This window comes from Stegodyphus dumicola, chromosome 1 (genome assembly GCF_044657685.1).
Source record: "Stegodyphus dumicola isolate Sdum_Otavi_A_Nest chromosome 1, ASM4465768v1".
Taxonomy (NCBI): domain Eukaryota; kingdom Metazoa; phylum Arthropoda; class Arachnida; order Araneae; family Eresidae; genus Stegodyphus; species Stegodyphus dumicola.
This window is the reverse complement of record NC_140768.1, coordinates 102,773,507-102,792,498: the sequence shown is the minus strand read 5'-3', so window position 1 is coordinate 102,792,498 and position 18,992 is coordinate 102,773,507. Positions and strand designations below refer to the sequence as shown.

The following is an 18,992-nucleotide window of genomic DNA, read 5'->3' as shown; positions in this document are numbered from 1 at the left end:
TATAGAATTAAAGAGAAAGTATTAGCACATAAAACGAAGCAACTTAAATAACTTACATTGAAAGAAATGTTTAATAAAGTAAACAAATAAATAAGCTTTTGTTTTTTGGAAATTTTGATACCCTTTAGATCATAATTGCTCTTTATTTCATAAATTACGGTTTCATATTTTTAATTTTATAATTTCTGCATGCCATCTTACCAGATTTAAACTGATGATCTATAATCTGCAAAAACCCCTAATCCGGAATCGCCGAAGTCCCTACGAATCCGGATTAAATACTTTGTACTGTATTATATTTACATTTATTTCCTATGTTAGGTGTTGAGTTCCTATCTCCTGTGACTGGATTTTATTGTTCACTCTGCCAAGAAACTATTCCTGATCGGAAATATGCAGAAACACATGTTAAAAGCCATGAACATACTGCTAAGTATATGGTTTGTATTGAGAATAGATTTTATTTCATTTTAAACTTAGTGAAATTAAAACTGTATGCATATATCTTATTCTAAAATACTAGCTATCAGTAATAATTTTATTTGTGTTGATTCTGGATAGTAAAGTACTGTCTAAAAATTTAATGCAAGATCTCATAGAATCACATTTTTTTATGAATGAAACTAAAGCTATTAAATTTAGCTTCTGAGGAGAAAAGTAAAATGATTCTTGATATAATTATTGTTCGGTTCTTTAAAATCTCAGAAATGCAATTTATTTCATTTTGTGAAATGCTGTCCTGTGGAAACCCTACTTAGACTTATAAGCAAGTTATCACTCTGTATGTGAAAGCATAAGACTGCTTTAAGAAGTTTCAAGTAGCTTTTTTGTTAAAGCTTGATCATGACAAAATTCCCAACCTGTACACATAAATTGAAACTCCACCACCTGTAAGTTGTAGATAATAGAAACTTAACTTACAAATTCAAATGGATTTGTATCCAGAGTTTGCAATATAAATAGCCTAACTAGGCATTGGCTCAAAATTCTATATGCACGATCAAAATGGCTAATGTCAGAATATGAAATTGTCAGAGCAAAAAGAGTACAACTGCAAGTATAAGTGTCAAAAGCTGCGTATAGAAAACTTTCAAAATCCTCTCTTTAAATAGTCGCAGCTCATTTGCATCCTGTTGAGATTTAATGAAAAGGAAAAATTGCAGTGTATATCTAATTTTAATAAACTGTACAATTTGATAAAATTAATATGCATATAAAAATGTAATAAAACATCAGTTGGTTTGTATATATATTTGTTGAATAAATGTTGATTTGTGCCAGTTGTACTGGGGAACAGCAGTTTCGTTGTCTAGATCTGTCACTTATTTTTGATTAACTTTTTCCGCTGAATCCAAAAATAACATCTGTTTTTGTTTGTCATTTCAGATATTTAAGCTGTAGGATACCCTCCTCTTTGTTTCAAAAGTCACATAAAATATGCATATAAAAGAAAATAAAGAGGAAACTTACCAAATAATTCAAAAAAAATAGTTTCATTTATACAGAGGTTAAATACAGTCACTGCAAATTAAATTTTGTTATACAAATAGTAAAGTTTTTTTTTTTTTTAACAAATGGTAAATATACTTATTAAGGTAAAAATTTTCGCATATGCCCTTTTCTGGAATGTTTAATCTGTGGACATTCTCGCTTGATGCTCCAACAATAGTCAACCATCATATATGCACTGCACAACCAAAAAAGGACGGGACAGTTGTATATCTCCTGTTCTACTGGGCCGATTGACGAAATTCAAATTGCTGTTTTATGTCTCGAAAGTGCGACTTAAGATATGTATTAGATTTATATATAGCATTGATCTAATATCGAGGTATTTTGACACAAAATGTGCCTTTTTCTGAAATCACATACCAATTTTTTATCATATTTCAATTCTATGACTTAAAATTATGCCAAACTGTGAAGTTTTGTGAAAATTGCACGAGTAGTTTTTAAAAAATTAGCTCATCAATGTTAATTGAGTTTAATATATATCTATTATCTCTTTTTTATTAAACTTACTTGATTCCTTCTTCCAAAATTTGAAATTTAGGCTTAATCCAAATATAATTCGCACATTTTTTTATGATTTATTTTAAAACATTTTTTATATTATAACCTATAAAATTTTTAACATCATCTTAAAGTAAATGTATTTCTAGACACACCTGCAAAAGATTAGAGTTTTTTATTCAAAATTTTCTAAGATATACATGAATTTTCATATTGGAGGGTTTCGAAATTTGGCATCTCTTTTGAGCGATAACAACGCCAAACGATAATGCGCACTTTGTTAAAATTATTTGAAAGTATGGACAATGACTTTTTCCCCCTCTCATCTATAATGAAAAAAAGAAAGGAAAATAGGTTGCTATAAATTAAGTAGTTTGCCAAGTAAATTATTCTTGACGAAAACTGAAAAATATATGGCAAGATATTTTTAATTTCTCCATAAATTTGGCATCAAATTTTATAAAATTTAATATTTAGGCATAATTTGAGTCATAGAATCGAAATATGGAAACGAATTGGCATGTCATTTCAGAAAAAGTCTGATTTTGTTTCAGAATACGTATGTTAGAATGATGCTATATATAAATATAATATATGTCCTAAGTCGTGCTTTCAAGACATGAAAAACGCAATTTTGATTTTGTCAATTGGCCCAGTAGAACGAGAAATATAGGAGTGCCTCCCTTTTTTTTTCTGCAGTGTACATTCTATCTGCCTTCTTACTGTGCCTCCAGGACCTTCAAACCTTGGTGGAATAGTTTACCCTGCTTATCACTGACTGCACAAAGATTTTTCAGGAAGTTATCAAAATAGTTATGTAAAAGGTGCAGTTTGATGCTCGTATTGCAGCCAAGCATTTCGAAGCTTTCTAGAAGTTGGACAATTTTTCTGTAATTTTGTGCTTGTGTGTTTCTAACAAAGTCTTTGACAGTGTTTGTGAATGCCAGCCAAGCATATTTTGACGTTCTGTTTTTGTTCTAATGAAATGTTAATCTTTAAGGAGTTGCCAAATCTGTGGATCATCGAACAGACTAGTCTTTATCTTTTCAAATAACAGGCTAGAGATTGTCGAAATGAGATACTTGGAAAAGTCTTCTTCATTTGGCAAAGCTTTAATAAATTGTTTCATGAGACCCAGTTTTATATGCGGAAGTGGAAATAATAAGATTCTGTCATCAACTGGCTGATCTAGAATGTTTGAATCACCAGGCTTCAGGTCAAATCGTGGTGGCCATTTCGACAGCACCCAGTGCTTCTCACAAGCTCTGCTGTCCCACGTACACAAAAAACATGCATACTTGGTATATCCACGTTGCTGGTTACGGAAGAAACAGATGATTTCATGTCAACACACGATTCATTGGTGCATGTGGTATTGCAACAAATCAGTGACTCTCTTTATGTTTTTATTCATCACACAAACAAATCGAATGGCCTGTTGGGACTGCACCAAAATTTCCATTGTGAAAGAGGACACACTTCAAGCTTCGCTTTGAGCTAGCGGTGAACAATCACCACTGAGTTATGCTATAGGCTAAAATTCCCAGCTCTTTTGAGGAAGTTTTTCTTGTGCAATCTTGATGCTAACTGCTCTGAAGCATTTTTGGACAGTCCCAAATCTCATATCAAATCATTAAACTCATGCTAGTCAAATCCCATGCAAATGGAGTCAATCAGCTGCAATTTCAAAATCTTTGTTGTTGAGGTCTATTTGATTTTCACTAGAATCATATTCCTGTATTTCCAAAAAGTGTATATAGGGTAATTCTTTTTGAATTGCATGATCTTTGAGCTCTTATAAAATCATGGGTATGCGAAATGAAAATTTAGAATGTGTTTCCTTCAACCACACCTGTAAACTCTCGACACACTGCTTGTATGTTTTCTTAGGGGACCATGACTTATTTTGATCAACAGTTTTCACTTTAAAATAAGTAAAAGAAGCTTGCCCGACAAAGGTACTGATGTTTGTCCTTCGACTGAGAATGGTAAAACTGTCACACACACACACTCATATATATATAAAGAATCGGGGCTGCTTAAGCACTTATGGCATAAATTAGAAGAGGCAGACATAAGGTGAGGTTTTAGTTCATGTATAAATAAAAAATAAACATTGCTAACCCAGTATATAAACAAGAACTTAAAACTCCATCTTGAAATGCAATTTACTATATCAGAGCAACACATGTTGTCTCACTACAGTAGCTCAGGTTAACTGAACTAGTCTAAACAAGTATGCACCTGTCACTGGTCTCCCATTGTGTCAGTCACCAGTGCTAATCAGAGAATTTACATCAGCCAACAGAAGAGCAGTAGTACTTCCTGTGATCCATGCTCACTGCTGCTGAGAGTGGTCACATTCACATAAGATTTAGAGAAAAAACTTGATGTGAAGCATGTCTGTTTAAAACAGCTCAAAAATCAAACTCGATAGAAATTATGTTAAAAAATTTTCCCTGGAACTGAATAATAAAAAAAAATGTTGTTCATACTTCTTAGTATATATTCTGAGACACTTTCTGTGTGTTTTCCATCTTTCTCACAATAAAAGTGCTAATACCCTTCCTTTATTTTTTAGAATCTCCTTAAAGAAAACTCGTTCTATGAAAAGCTACATGATCTTAAAAAAGAAATTGGTCTTTTACAAGAAAAAAGAAAAAGAGAAGACGGAAAGCAAATATATATCGTTAAACGTCAAAGAACAGAAGCAGACAGCAACAAAAAAAATAGCCTTCAGGTGCAAAAAACTCATCAGAAAGTGGCTGAAGAATTAGAAGAAGCATCTGATGAGTCGGAGATTTCTCATAAAAGTCTAAAATCATCTGGCATAAAACTGAATTTAAACAAGTTGCCTAAAGAAAGATTAGTGAAAGAGAAAGAATCAGAATCTAAAGCAAAGCCACAGTTCGTTTATATTGGAAGAGCTCCAAATTTCAAGCCAAAAGTAAAACCAGTGGCAAAGAATCTTCCATTGCAAAATTCCTCTAAATTGGAAAAGGATGATAGTGTTGTAAGCTCAGTAAAATCTTGTGAAAGTAATACCTCTGCAGAAGCTTCAGAAAAATCTAGCGAAAAGAATAACCCTGGACAAGCATTGATAAAATCTGAAGTAAAGAATACTTCTATTCAAAACCCAGAAAAAGGTTCTAATAAATCAAATTTGCCTGTAAAAAAAGCTTCTGATGACAAAAAATTATGTATATCTGAAGAAAAGATGTGCAATAAATCAACTAATGGGTCAAATACTAGCAGTTCAGCATCTGTCTCAAAAGCATCTGATGCTTTTGTCTTTGCCGTTCCAAAACCTGTACCTCTTAAACCTCAGATGAAGAAAAAAAAGGACAATTTAATTGTTTCTGGTTGTCAGCAAGAATTTGAAATGAAGAAAGAGAAACCATGTAATAATAAATCGTCAACTGCATCTAAAAACCAAAAGAATGATGAAAAACAACAAAAATCAGCTCTTGAAAATAAAAACCAAGATCCAGTGATAGCACGTGCTATAAAAAACATACTATATGGCAATGATAAAACAACTTCAAAGAAATCTGAAATAAAAATATTTCCACAACCTCCTAAACCAGTATCTTCACCTCAACCAAAAGTTGAAAATTTAAAAAAAACGAGAGCTGCTGCTCCATTAACAGAAGAAGAAAAAGATTTTCTTCTTTTGGGTATTAACAAAGCTGATATGTTACCCATTGCTGTTCCAAGACCTCCTCCATTAGCTTTAATGCAAAACACAATTAAACAAACCTCTTCTGCTTCTCCAGCAGTAGTATCTCAACAAACACAAAGTCAGACTATTCCATCAAATACTACATCATCAACATTTTTACCTGCTCAGCCAGCGTTAATTCAACAGACTCAAGCTCAAGTTGTAAACTCAAACAATTTTGCACCATCCACTTTTTCATCTCCACCACCAGTAGCTCAAAGTAGTAATTATATGCCATCAGCATTCTCAGCCACCCTGCCAGCAACACCAACTCAGAATTTTAGTACAACTAATTACATTTCACCTTCTTTTCCAGCTGCAGAAACAGGACAGAATGCAGTAGAAACTTCTGGAACTATCTTACCTCTTGAAAATATTGAAACTATAAAAGCCACCATTCCACCTTTTCCTCCACCGCTTCAAGTGCCTCCACCTCTTCAAGTACCACCTCCAGTTGAGAATATAGAAAATTTAAAGCCTAAGGTTACTATACCACCTTTTCCCCCTCCTCTCCAAGTACCACCTCCGAATATTATTTTGCAGTATAATAAATCTACTACACCTGTAGATCCACTTCCACAGAATACAGCTGTTAACAATTTAAGTCCCAGTAGTCCAGTCAACAGAGTACCAATTGTAACCAGCACATCTCCTGAAGTAAGTTTTCAGCGACCTAGAGGACCTCCGATCAGAATTCCCTTATTGCCAACCCCAGATGATCTCAGGAAAGCTGAAAGTAATACAAGGAAAAGCCCCTTATTACCAATTCCACCTCTTGATCCTAGAAGAACTGAAAATAATACTCCATGCAGCTCTGCTGATTATTTGCATAAAAATGGAGCCATTCATCCGTCAGACAATTTTAAAAAGGAAAATTATAATCTAAATGGAGGAGATGATCGATTTCATAGGAGACTTACTGTTGAAAAGAATAATTTAATTTATCCAGAGCAAGCAGTCTCTTTACTCGAAAGTCATACTAAACAGGACAATAATCAAAAGTATGTTGATAATTTGGCACAAAATATTACTGAGAGTGTATCAGAACCAAGTCATGCTGAACATAGTATATTAGAAATTGCTTGCAGGGATATTTTAGAGCTAATTATAAATATAGCAACTGATGTTTTTGATAAAAATGCATCAACTTGTGATATCAGTTCTCCTAGTATTAATTCTGATACCAAATCTCAAGAGAATGCAGATGTCCAAAATACAGCATCTTGTGTTTTGTTAAGTACTGAAAGCAATGCACCTGTGTCTCAGATGAATGCAGATGTCCAAGATGTAACATTTAGTATAGTTATTGATAGCAGTACATCTGAATCTCAGCTGAAGGCAGATGACCAAGATATAACTTCTAATTCTTCAGTAAATTCTGATAGCATTGCATCCATATCTCTTTTGAGTACAGTTAAACCAGATACCACACCTAGTATTGATAACAGCACATCTGATATTAAACCTGTAGTTGAAGATAAATGTACATTTAATGTTTTTGGATCACTTGGTGAATCTCATCATTCCAGTTTTAATACAGTGGAAGAAAATTCTTTTCGTGAAAGAAGTAAGGTAAAAGAACATGCAGAAATAAGTATTTCTCCTTCTGTAAATTTGGAAAGTAATGCAGCTAAATCTCAGTATGATGAAAATTCTACTTCTTGTTTGATGGTTGATTCAAATGCTCAAAGTGATCTACAGAGCTCTAATTTGCTATCCTGTGCAAAAGAGCCTTTGTCCACAGTATTAACAAGCAGTGAACATAATAAGGGGCAGAATTCTGTGATAAAAGAATCTGCCTTTGAAGGCAGTGCAAATGTACTAAGCAGTGGGTTAGACAATGCATCTGTAAGTTCTGAAGTATTTAAATCTAGTGATGAACATATATCAGGTGATAAGATGAAGCTTCTTCAAATGTCTGAAATAAAAGAAGCCATTAATGAAATAACTGCTGAAAAAGACAAGCCTGAAAATTCCATTGACTTTAAACCTGTTGGCGAGTTTTGTGCTTACTTGCAAAATGCTGAGTCTCAAGATTTTAATGACCAGAAATCTGCTAATGAGCTGTCTTCTAATTTACAAAATGTGGAGCTTGAAGATGCTGATAACTATAGATCTACAGATAATCTGTCTGCTCATTTGAAAATTAATGAATCTGAAGTGTCATTCTGCGATTCTTCTGCAGATTTAAAGGCTGCATTATCGGTTAGAATTGAAAACCCTGTAAAGGAATTTTCTATCAAGCCATGCACTGTTTTAGTGGAAGGTACGACAAATAGTGGGCATATCACTGATTCTAAAATTCAAAGCTCTTGTTTAGAACTATCTTCGGAATCACCTTCAGACTTGGTAAATAGTGAACTGCAACAATCTGAAGCTCAAGATTTGGATAGTGGGAAAGACAGTGGCAGTGTAACAAAAGATAAGATCGAAGCTGGTCTTGAAAGCTTAGAAATGAATATATCTGCTAAGTATGTGGAACCTATGGAAGGTGTTGAAGAATGTGTTTTACTTAAAAGTACTGTTGGTGAAGAGACTGCTGTAAATATCTCTGCAAATATATCAGTAACTGACTTAGAAGTTATGAAATCTGATTGTGATTTTGTAAATGCAGCAGAAGATAAGGTAGGTATAGAGCCTGCAATTTCTAACATTGAGATGTCTGAAAAGAAACAACCAGTGAACATACCAGTAAATATTGCAATTTCTGGTTCTCAAATTTCTGAAGCAGAAGAGTCAGCTAATAATTCTGAAAATTCTGTGATAAATGAATCAATCACTCCATCTGAAAATTTAAACACCTGTGATTTGCCTGCTGACTTCCCATACTTACAAACAGGTAGCCTAGCTGCTAGATCTCAAAATTCTGAAGTGATTGGTTCTTCTGCTGAAAATTCTGGAAATCTAAGTAACACTAAGTTGGATATTAAACCTCAGGATTCTCACATGCCAGATATTCATTGTCAGGTTTCTAAAATGAAATCATCTATTGATTCTATGAATGTAAAAACTGATTTAGCTTTTGAAGTTCAAATTACTAGTGTGGATAATCCAAGAAATGATTATTTTGGCAGTAAATCAGATATTAGTCTGGTGGTTTCTGAAGTAAGAGAGATGGTTATAAAAGGTATGTCAAGTGTGGAAAAAGATACCAGCTCCGAGAATGTGAATGTAGCGAAATCTGCTAGTTCAAAATGTGTAGGCTTTGAACAGACTGACTACCCTGAAGATTTCAAACCCGAGCAATCTGAATGTTATTCGAATTTAACTTCTGAAGTTGAATTTGTTAGTGTCACTCCAAGCATATGTGTATCACCTGTACCGTCTTTGCAAAAATTTGATGTTGATGACTCATTTCAAAGTAATTTGGATGATGAGCCTCCAGGTAAATATTCAGTTATGATGATTTAAATTGCCTTACCACACATGTATTTAAATGTATTACTTTGTGTCTTTAAATAGAGCTTGTTAAAAACATAGTCTGATCGATGATCAATGCATTTATACAGTACAAAGTCTGGAATTCGGACGTCCATTATCCAGAATGATCTAAAATCCGGACTTCAAAACCACCAACAAGATTTTCTCGTAGGCTTTACACATGCGCATTTAATTCCCCCCCTCTGCGCATAATAAAACATCTGGAGAGTCCCGATTCTTAATTTCACTTCGACACTAAAAAAAAAATACCTTGCTATTGAAGAAACAATCATTAATTTGTACGATCAGTAATTTGGCTCCATTGCTACTTATTTCCTTGGCACACATCTCAAACCGAAACATTCCACATAGATACATCGTTGATTTGACGCCAACCTGGTGAATCATTATTTATTATACTTTCCTTTCATCACCGCATGTTTATCAAAGCATCACAACTTGAGTAATGACTCATGTAGCGATGCCTAAACATTTTTTTTTTTTTTAATGTTAGTAAATAAATAATAAAGGAGTATGGTAACCTTTTATGCTGATATTTTGCTTGGTGATGATTACAGATTTAAGTTAAATGTGCTAAAAAATGTTGACGAGGAAACATTTACCAAAAATTTCTTTCCATATGCTAAAAATAGATTTTGTTGATGATACTCATAGACCCAAAGATTACATTTAGGGCTGTTTGAAATAAGAATAACTGATTTGTTTATTCACATAAACCCAGAACCAGCACCAGGGCTCGTATAGCCGCACCGGCAAAGAATGGCACCGGATCGCAGAATTTAGGACAGACAGAGACTGCATCAGGCAGTAAGATATCTAGCATCAGGCTTTAATTAGATTTAAGTATATGTGGAAATTTATTTATTCAAATCTCTGATAAGCCTTAACCATGTGCAAGAAATAGACATAAGTATAATAAATAACTAAAGTAATACAAATCATTCTTAATTGTCTCAGTGCGCGATAGAAGCAAGATAAAATTTAACAGAACAACTTGTCATTAATCACCAAGCTCATAATGCATAGTCAAATATGTATAGTGAAGGATAGCTAAATTTGATGATGATGGCCGCCAATTTTAAAAGTTTTCGGATATCGCAAAACAAAGGTGAAATATTCCAATTAACGGATTTTGTAAAAAAATGTGGAGAAAAGGTAATAAATGAAGATGCTATAAAAGAAGTTTTTCATTGTGATGACAATGCTTCTCAATCATCAATCAATTAATGAATGGCAAAATCTGCAGTAGGGTTCTAGATCCAGAAAATACTGCTATCGATAGTGAAGAAAGTGACAGAGAAGTTACTGAAAACGAGAAAATTTCGATTGACAAGTTTAGTCGGCATTCTCGAAACAGCAGTTACAGGACTTCAACAATGTAACTAAACAAGAGATTATGTCTGTCTACAGAATTAAAGAGAAAGTATTAGCACAAAAAAAAGAAGCAACTTAAACAACTTCCGTTGAAAGAAATGTTTAATAAGATAAACAAATAAATAGTAAGCCTTTTTTTTTTTTTTTGTAAATTTTGATACCCTTCAGATCATAAATACTTCATTATTTCATAAATCATGATTTCATATTTTTAATTTTATAATTTCTGCATGCCATCGTAGTAGATTTAAACTGATGAATCGCCGAAATCCCTACGAGTACGGATTTCGGACTTTGCACTGCATAAACATCGTTTAAGATTTTTAATGTTCATTTCATGAAATATGTTGTCCCTAATGTCTGAGGAATGGCATAATGCTGTTTTGACAAAAATGACAAGGCACATGCCATTTTATGTACCTTGGAAAGATGCCAAGGAATTTGCCATGCACATGTCTTTCAGAATCTCGACTGTGCTGTTACTTATTTTTTAGTGTGCTGTTTTCAAAACAGTCATACGAGGGTTGGAACTTTAATAGTGGCAACTATTTATTTACAAGGAATACAAAAGTGATTCATGTCACCATGTTTTACAGTCCTTCAATATAGTCGCCAGCATTGTGTACAACCCGTTTCCAACGATGTGGAAGTCACAGAATACCTGCAGCAACGCCTGTTTTGTTCATAGTTTGAATGGACCGGTCTACTGCCGCAAGAATCTCAGGAACAGTTTGGAAGCGAGTGCCACGAAGTGGTTCCTTCATCTTAGGAATTAAGTCATAGTCACAAGGGCTTAGATCTGGGGAGTATAGTGGATGGTAAAGCACTTCTCAGCCCCATCGCTTGAACAAATCAGTCACAGCTTGCACTGCATGCAGCCGAGCATTGTCATGCAAAATGAAAGGAGCATTCTGCAGAAAGTGTCGCCGTTTTTTTCTCAAAGCTGGTCAGAGATTGTGCTCCAAAAATGAACAGTAACACTGCACAGTGACGGTCTGCTGTGGGGGAATGGTATGCGTTAGGATGACACCATCACAGTCGTACACGAGAATCACCATAACTTTCACATTGCTGGGGTTCTGACGAAATTTTGAACGTCGTGGTGACCCGTGATGACACCATTCGTTTGATTGGTGTTTCAGTTCTGGCTGGTACGATCGGGCCCAAGTCTCATCCAGCGTAATGATACGGCGTACAAAAGCATCTCCTTCGCGCTCATAGTGCTCCAGGTGAGTTCGGGCGGCATCTTATTGTAGCCATTTCTGCATTTCCGTCAATTGATGTGGAACCCATCATGAAGCAATTTTTCTCCTGGACAGGCATTCCTTCAGAATGTGCTGCACAGTCGTATGTGCTAATCGTGTTTGTCCGGCCAGCTGACAAATCGTTTGGCGGCAATCACTGTCCATTAGTGCGACAACAGCTTGCACGTTTGCTTCGCTGACACTCGGACGACTTGGCCGCAGCATGTCTGCCACTTTTGGTGTCCTTCATTGAATGCTTTCACCCATCTTGCTACGGTTCTGTAAGGCAATGCAGATTCCCCGCAAGCCTCTTGAAGCCCTTGATGACACTGTCGTACTGTACGACCTCTGGCACATTCAATTTTTATCCAACATTGTTGTTCTTGTTTTGAAAACATCCTGACAACATTTATTTTAGACCGCGAGATAATACAAGGATCCGTTCTTCGCGTCACTCCGCATGCGCGTGACGTAGGCAGGACGAGTCTTTTTGCTGAGAGGTAAGGTAGGTATGTAGTTTACGTGTTGTATACGCGATATTCTTTGCGTAGCGTTTTTTCAGCTGTGTTGCCACTATTAAAGTTCCAACCCTCGTACATTTACTAGTTCTCATTCAAGTGTTCTGCAATGCTGCATTTCACAAGAAACATTTTTGCTGCGGATTTTGAAGTGACAGCTACCTGACATGAAAATTGTTTGAAATCGAAACAAAACCAGAATAAGAGAATAAGGTGCATGGCATGAGATGTGTTTTTTACCTTTTAATTAAATCTTAAATAAATATATATGTTATATTTTAGCAGTTGTGGTGAAGCTTGGCATCAAAGTTCAGGCATGGTTTTTGCAGAGTGGCAAGGGAAAATCCAATGAAGACACGAAAATGATTTAGCTTTTAACTGTGCAACTTTATTCTATATCTTTAATTCAATTATCACTGTATATTATTTATTCATTACTAAATAAGAATATTTCAACTTTAATGCATCATAACTTATTCTAACTAAGAAAGAAAGATGAGCAGCATAGGTCCTAGCAGCACAGAGAAAGAGAAGCATCTGACACAAAATGGCGCGCATTCGTTATTTATAGTAGCGATTACATAATAGGCTAGCAAACTCTAGAAGGTACTGGTCTAGGGGGAAGATCCTAAATTGCAGAAAATTAATTGAAGGTTGCTTGTTCACGAAGAGCAAAGCCATCATATTTTTTTATATTTTACACATATATATAATAATTTACTGAAGAAATATTGATTATATAATATTATCTCCTAATATAAATTTAATAGAATGTATCAAAATGAGGGAACCCAGAAGTAGGAAGTTTAATTTCGAAAATTGTTTTTTAAGAGGAACTTGAATGTAAATCATGAAAAAAACTTAAGGGGACTTGAATTTAAATCATGAATAACAAAATTTCAAATTTCGAAAAAGAAATTAAATAAACCAAGTAATTATCATCATTGACCAGAAATCAGTTGACTTTTCAAGGGGAACAAACAAACTTATGTTCAATGAACAATAATTAATAAATGCAAAAGTGTTTCGTCTTTTACTCAAGTAAGAATGATGCCAAAGTTAGGCGAAAATTGTAGTTCTTTCAAGTGATTGGATTTTTAGAAAACTTGAGACACTAAAGCCAAATTAGAGTAGCAACTCATTCTGAATGAAACATTTTCGCTATTATAACAGATTCTTTAGAAATTTTGAGTGAAAAGCCAAATTATGTAGTAGTGCACTGCGAACGCGTAGCATCATTGGGAGAAGTGCATATGCAGACGGACGACTGTTCACACTACTGCATTGGTGGTCAGTTGCATTTATTGTCACCACATGTCTCTGTATTTAACTTACAGGAGTCGGAGTCTTAAAATACTCAAATTAAATTTTATTGGAAATTTTTATTTCTGCTTATGAACTAGGAAGGAGGCCCGCTGGCGCAGTGGCTAGCGCATCACACAGCAGCACCACAGGTCTGAGGTTCGATTCCCAGGCTGGGCAAGGTCGACTAAGCCTTTCATCCCTTGATTTCCATCCTTTGGGTCGATAAAATGAGTACCAAGTTTGCTTGCGGACTAAACACTGGGGATCCTGCAACAAGCTGACCACTTGTTCAGGGCACTTGCTTATGCACACCGGGGCCCACGGTCAAGAAAGCAGATTTCGGAGCACTGCAGGCATTGGCCCGTTAGGGCTGTTATGCCATTGAGTTTTTTTTTTTTTTTTAGTTTATGAACTGTGAAAAGCACTATGTAAAGCACGTTAACAATTTTTAGATCAGTAAGGTTATAAAGTAAATTGCAAACATCTCTAATTGCATAAATACTGAAGTAATTTTTTAAAATTTCTGTGTGTTTCTAGAAACCTTAAATATTAATGAAATAATATATAATTAAAACTAAAAAGTAACTGCAAAACAAAAAAAAAAAATGTTAAATACAGTACAAAATCCGAAATCTGGACTTGTTGGGACTTCGGCGATTCCGTATTTGGGATTTTTGGGGATAGATCATCAATTTAAATCTTGTAAGATGGCATGTAGAAATGATAAAATTAAAAATATGAAATCGAGATTTATGAAATAATGAAGTATTTATGATCTAAAGAGTATCAAAGTTTACCAAAAAAAAAAAAAAGCTTAATATTTATTTGTTTATCTTATTAAACATTTCTTTCAATGCAAGCTGTTTAAGTTGCTTCCCTTTTTTTTTTTTTTTTTTTTTTTTTTTTTGCTAATGCTTTCTCTTTAATTCTGTAGACAGACATTATCTCTTGTTTAGTTACATTGTTGAAGTCCTGTAACTGCTGTTTCGAAAATTCTGACTAAACTCGTCAATCGAAATTTTCTCATTTTCAGAAACTTCTCTGTCACTTTCTTCGCTATTGGTAGCAGTATTTTTTGGATCTAGAACCATACTACAGATTTTGCCATTCATTAATTGATTGATGATTGAGAAGCATTGTCATCACAATGAAAAACTTCTTTTATAGCATCTTTATTTATTACCTCTTCTCCACATTTTTTTACAAAATCTGTTAATTGGAATATTTCACCTTTGTTTTGCGATATCCGAAAACCCTAAAAATTGGTGGCCATCATCATCAAATTTAGCTATCCTTCACTATACATATTTGGCTGTGCATCATGAGCTTGGCCACTAACGACAAGTTGTTCTGTTAAATTTTATCTTGCTTCTATCATGCACTGAGACAATTAACCTGATTTGTATTACTTTAGTTATTTATTATACTTATGTCTATTTCTTGTACATGTTTAAGGCTTATCAGAGTTCTGTATAAATAAATTCCTACATATACTTATACTTATTGAGGGCGATCGCTATCTTGCCGCCTGATGCAGTCTTTGCGGGTCCTAAATTCTGCGACTCCTGTCAGCCATACCTGCCCTGGCGCTGGGTCTGGGTTTATGTGAAGAACAAATCAGTTATTCTTTATTCAAATAGTCCTTAAATGTAATCTTTGTGTCTATGAGTATCATCAACAAAATGCATTTTTAGCATATGGAAAGAAATTTAAGTAAATTTTTCCTCCTCAACATTCTTTAGCACATTTAACTTAAATCTGTAATCATCGCCGAGCAATAAAAATGCTTATCGTCTACATAAAAGTTTATCATACTCCTTTATTATTCAATTACTGAACATAAAAAAATTGTTTAGGCTTCGCTACATGAGTCATTACTTAAGTTGTCATGTTTTGATAAACAAGCAGTGATGAAAGGAAATTATAATAAATAATAATTTGCCAGGCTGGCATCAGATCAACAATGTATCTATGTGGGATGCTTTGGTTTGACATGTGTGATGCAGCAACAGAGCCAAATTATTGATGGTACAAATATTCTAAAATGTTTGCTCCTGCAATAACAAGGTATTTTATTTAGTGTCGATGTGAAATTAAGAATCGGGACTCTCCAGATGTTTTATTATGCGCAGAGGGGGGAAATCGAATACGCATGCATAAAACTTGCGAGAAAATCTTGTTGGTGGTTTTGAGGTCCAGATTTTAGATCATTCCGGATAATGAATGTCGGTATTTCGTACTTTGTACTGTAGTACTGAAAAATCGATGAATTTCATTTCTGATTTTGCTTATTACTTAGACGGAATTAATTTTGTTTGTAAATGTATGTTTTTATGCATGTAAAATTAATTTTTAAGTTACACTTTTAACTAATTATATTTGCACTGGCATTTTATTATACATATATTTTAGTGTCAGTGACTGCACATTTAATAATCACTTCTTGTATTATATGTTATTTTCATGTAATTAAAAAGACATGATACAGTTGATTGCTGAAGAGAATGTTGGTTTAGTATGTAAACGTTGTGTTAAAAGTTTGCAAAAACTTAATTTCAAAGTTACTGAACAAACAATTCCTATTATAGTTATATTAGTAATGCTTTAGGGATTCAGAAGTGAAGTTTTATTTTAAATATCAAGGTCATATCTAATTAGCAAATTTTTATGTTTAAGATACAATAACATGCCAAACAAATATTAATTTAAAAGTCGAACAACAAAAGTCAGTGTTATATTTTAAGTTTTTCACTGGACTAGTTTCGATGGTTTTACCGAACCATCATTCGGTAAAACCATCAAAACTAGTCCTGTGAAAATTTGAAAATATCACGCTGATTTTTGTTGTTTGACTTCTAAGTTAAATTTTTATGTTTTCACGTTTTACAAAATGAAAACATAAAAATTTAGCCTCAGCACAGACGATGTGCACAGGGAAAACACACTTGGAAAACCTCGAAAAGTCTGGGAATTTCATTCTTCTGCTTGAGTGGCAACCTTGCCCCTAGTTTTTTCAGCATATGATTTAGAAACTTCTGATATATAGTAACAATATAAAATGTATGCGCAAATAGGAAAGTGTTTTTTGTAAGTAAACAGAATGTTATTGAAATTGATAATTCACCTGAAATATCTAAAATAAAAATATTAGTGTATCTATCATTTAAGCTATCTCTCCGTAAATAATATACATTGTATAAGTTTCCTCTTCCGACTTTCAAGCATTAAAATTATGAAAAAAAGGAGGGATATGCAAGTAAATATGGTATGTATTATGTGGTTTGACAGCTGTGGAGCAGCAAATCACAACTGTGGATCATCATGCAAGCGAAGAGGAACCTTTGAAATAGCTTTCTGCTATCGGGTCTCAGCACAAACATTAAGGTTGACATGAAATCTGATCAGATGGCAGCAAGATTGACGATACATAATGCTTCATGAAAAGAATAACTGTTTTGAGGGGTGATTGTGGTCTGGACATAGCCAGAATTCCAGATTTTTGACCTTATTAAATCCAAAATTTATGGGATTGTGAAAAATTCACTCATTATCTTGCTCAAATTTTGTTTGGGATAAAACAAAGCGATTTAGAGATTATATAAAATAATAACTCTGAAGGTATTGTTATGTTTTTTCCTTCCTTCACGTTCGTAAATTTGGAGTGACCTTGATGAAGTATCGAAACACACTTATTGGCCAGTATTGTCAGGACAGCTTTAAAACACTTTTACAGTCATCGAAGGTGTACTATAAACACACTGGAACAATCAGCGACACAGCTTTCACACTGTCAGGCAATAACGGTGGAGACAGCTTCACTGCAAAGCACCAGAGTACATCTCCCGACTCTGCTTGGTCGTTCTCGGAACTCCACGTACTCTCGAGACTCTCGACGCTACAACTCGCAATGCACTCAACGACGCACAGAGCACAGCTGCTGACTCTTCGGTTCAGTCGTTCCCAGAGCTCAACACGCTCTCTCGACAATGCACTGACCGTGATACACTACAAGACTCTTTTGGTACACTCGGCACTCGCTGCCCGGCTGTCAACTCAGTTGACTCCGTAGGGATTAACTCGCTAGACGAGTTACTATAACTCGATACTATATATCTCGACTCTCAATGAGGCACTCGCTTTTACTGACTGCGAACCAGCAGGGTTTATATAGCTTTCGGCTTTTGTTCGAGAACATTCTGGGCTAAATCAGTAAGAGTTCGTTTCAGAAGGTTCTGCATCCATGGCATATCTCCAATTTTGTCGCCAAATGGGCAATTTCTCACCAAATGTGGCAACCCTTCTTTCTGTGCTATTTTATGGCAACCCTAAAACTGCTTGACATTTCGTAACACCGCCCCCTCCCAAGGACTGCACATCTTGGGAAGTACAACCCTTGGTCAGAAGCCTAATTCGATACAAACAAACATAAGGTATAAATACATAACATAATTAAAGAAACAGGTATTTACACTATGTACAAGTTACATACACAAATTCAACACATCACAATTCCAAATTATACAAATTAGAGTTCCGAATGAATTTCAGTATCAGTCTTTTCATTAATTTATACCCGGGTCAAATACTTTTGCACTGGAGTTCTCAGATGCATTTCTGTTTTGCATATCACAGTCTGAGGATATAGTTCTTTCAGACTTTTCATCCACAGGAAGATCTGAAACAGTTTGTTCACCACTCTGTACTTCATTCTCAGCAGGCATACAGTTCACCTCAGTATTTTTAGCAATTGATGCATGCTTATTTTCCTCCGTTTCCTGGGAACCAGTTCCGATGTTTGTACCAGGATCGCGAATAGAATCCGATCCTTTACAAGCAGAAGTATCCGGGTTTAGAATCAAGTACTTTCTGCAAAATCTGCACTATGAGATGTACACATAGTTTGCGAAATTAGTGAATCTTCTTGCAATACTGGAGCACTCTGCCTAAGCTGCACATCAGCTTCTTCCATCTCAGCATCACATGAACTTTCAGATGTTTCAATACTGCTAACTGCGGCTTGGTAATTTCACTATCAGTTTTGATGAACTTAACAGTCACATTTTCATTTTCTTCCACTTCAGGCACTTGAGAATCAAAAGCATCTTCATGTTTTTGTTCTTTTCTTCATGTTTCGTCTTTTATTTCTTCATGTTTTCGTTCTTTTCCTTTAATCCTGTTAAATGTTTCATCCTTCATTTCTTGATCTTTCTCAGACAGTTCATTAGCAACTCCCTTCATTTCTTCATCCTTTGATACTTCAGACGCCACTTCAGTCATTTCCACATTTTCTTTTATGGCTCCAGTTTCTTCCACAAGCTCCACTTTCATTTGTGGGAGTTGCTTTCGCACCTCTTCTCAGCCAGCTTCATCTCTTCT

At 34.7% G+C, this 18,992-nt stretch overlaps 1 protein-coding gene across 3 annotated transcripts in view; it reads left to right on the top strand.

The window, feature by feature from the left end:
* The window catches only part of LOC118189476 (uncharacterized), a 67,670-nt gene that overhangs the window by 25,107 nt on the left and 23,571 nt on the right, over positions 1–18,992 (top strand). For all 3 annotated transcript variants that reach the window (XM_035360079.2, XM_085818466.1, XM_035360081.2), the window contains exons 5-6: positions 322–440; positions 4,595–9,119. In XM_035360079.2, coding sequence (XP_035215970.2) covers positions 322–440; positions 4,595–9,119 — 4,644 coding nt within the window. The remainder of the gene's footprint in view (positions 1–321; positions 441–4,594; positions 9,120–18,992) is intronic.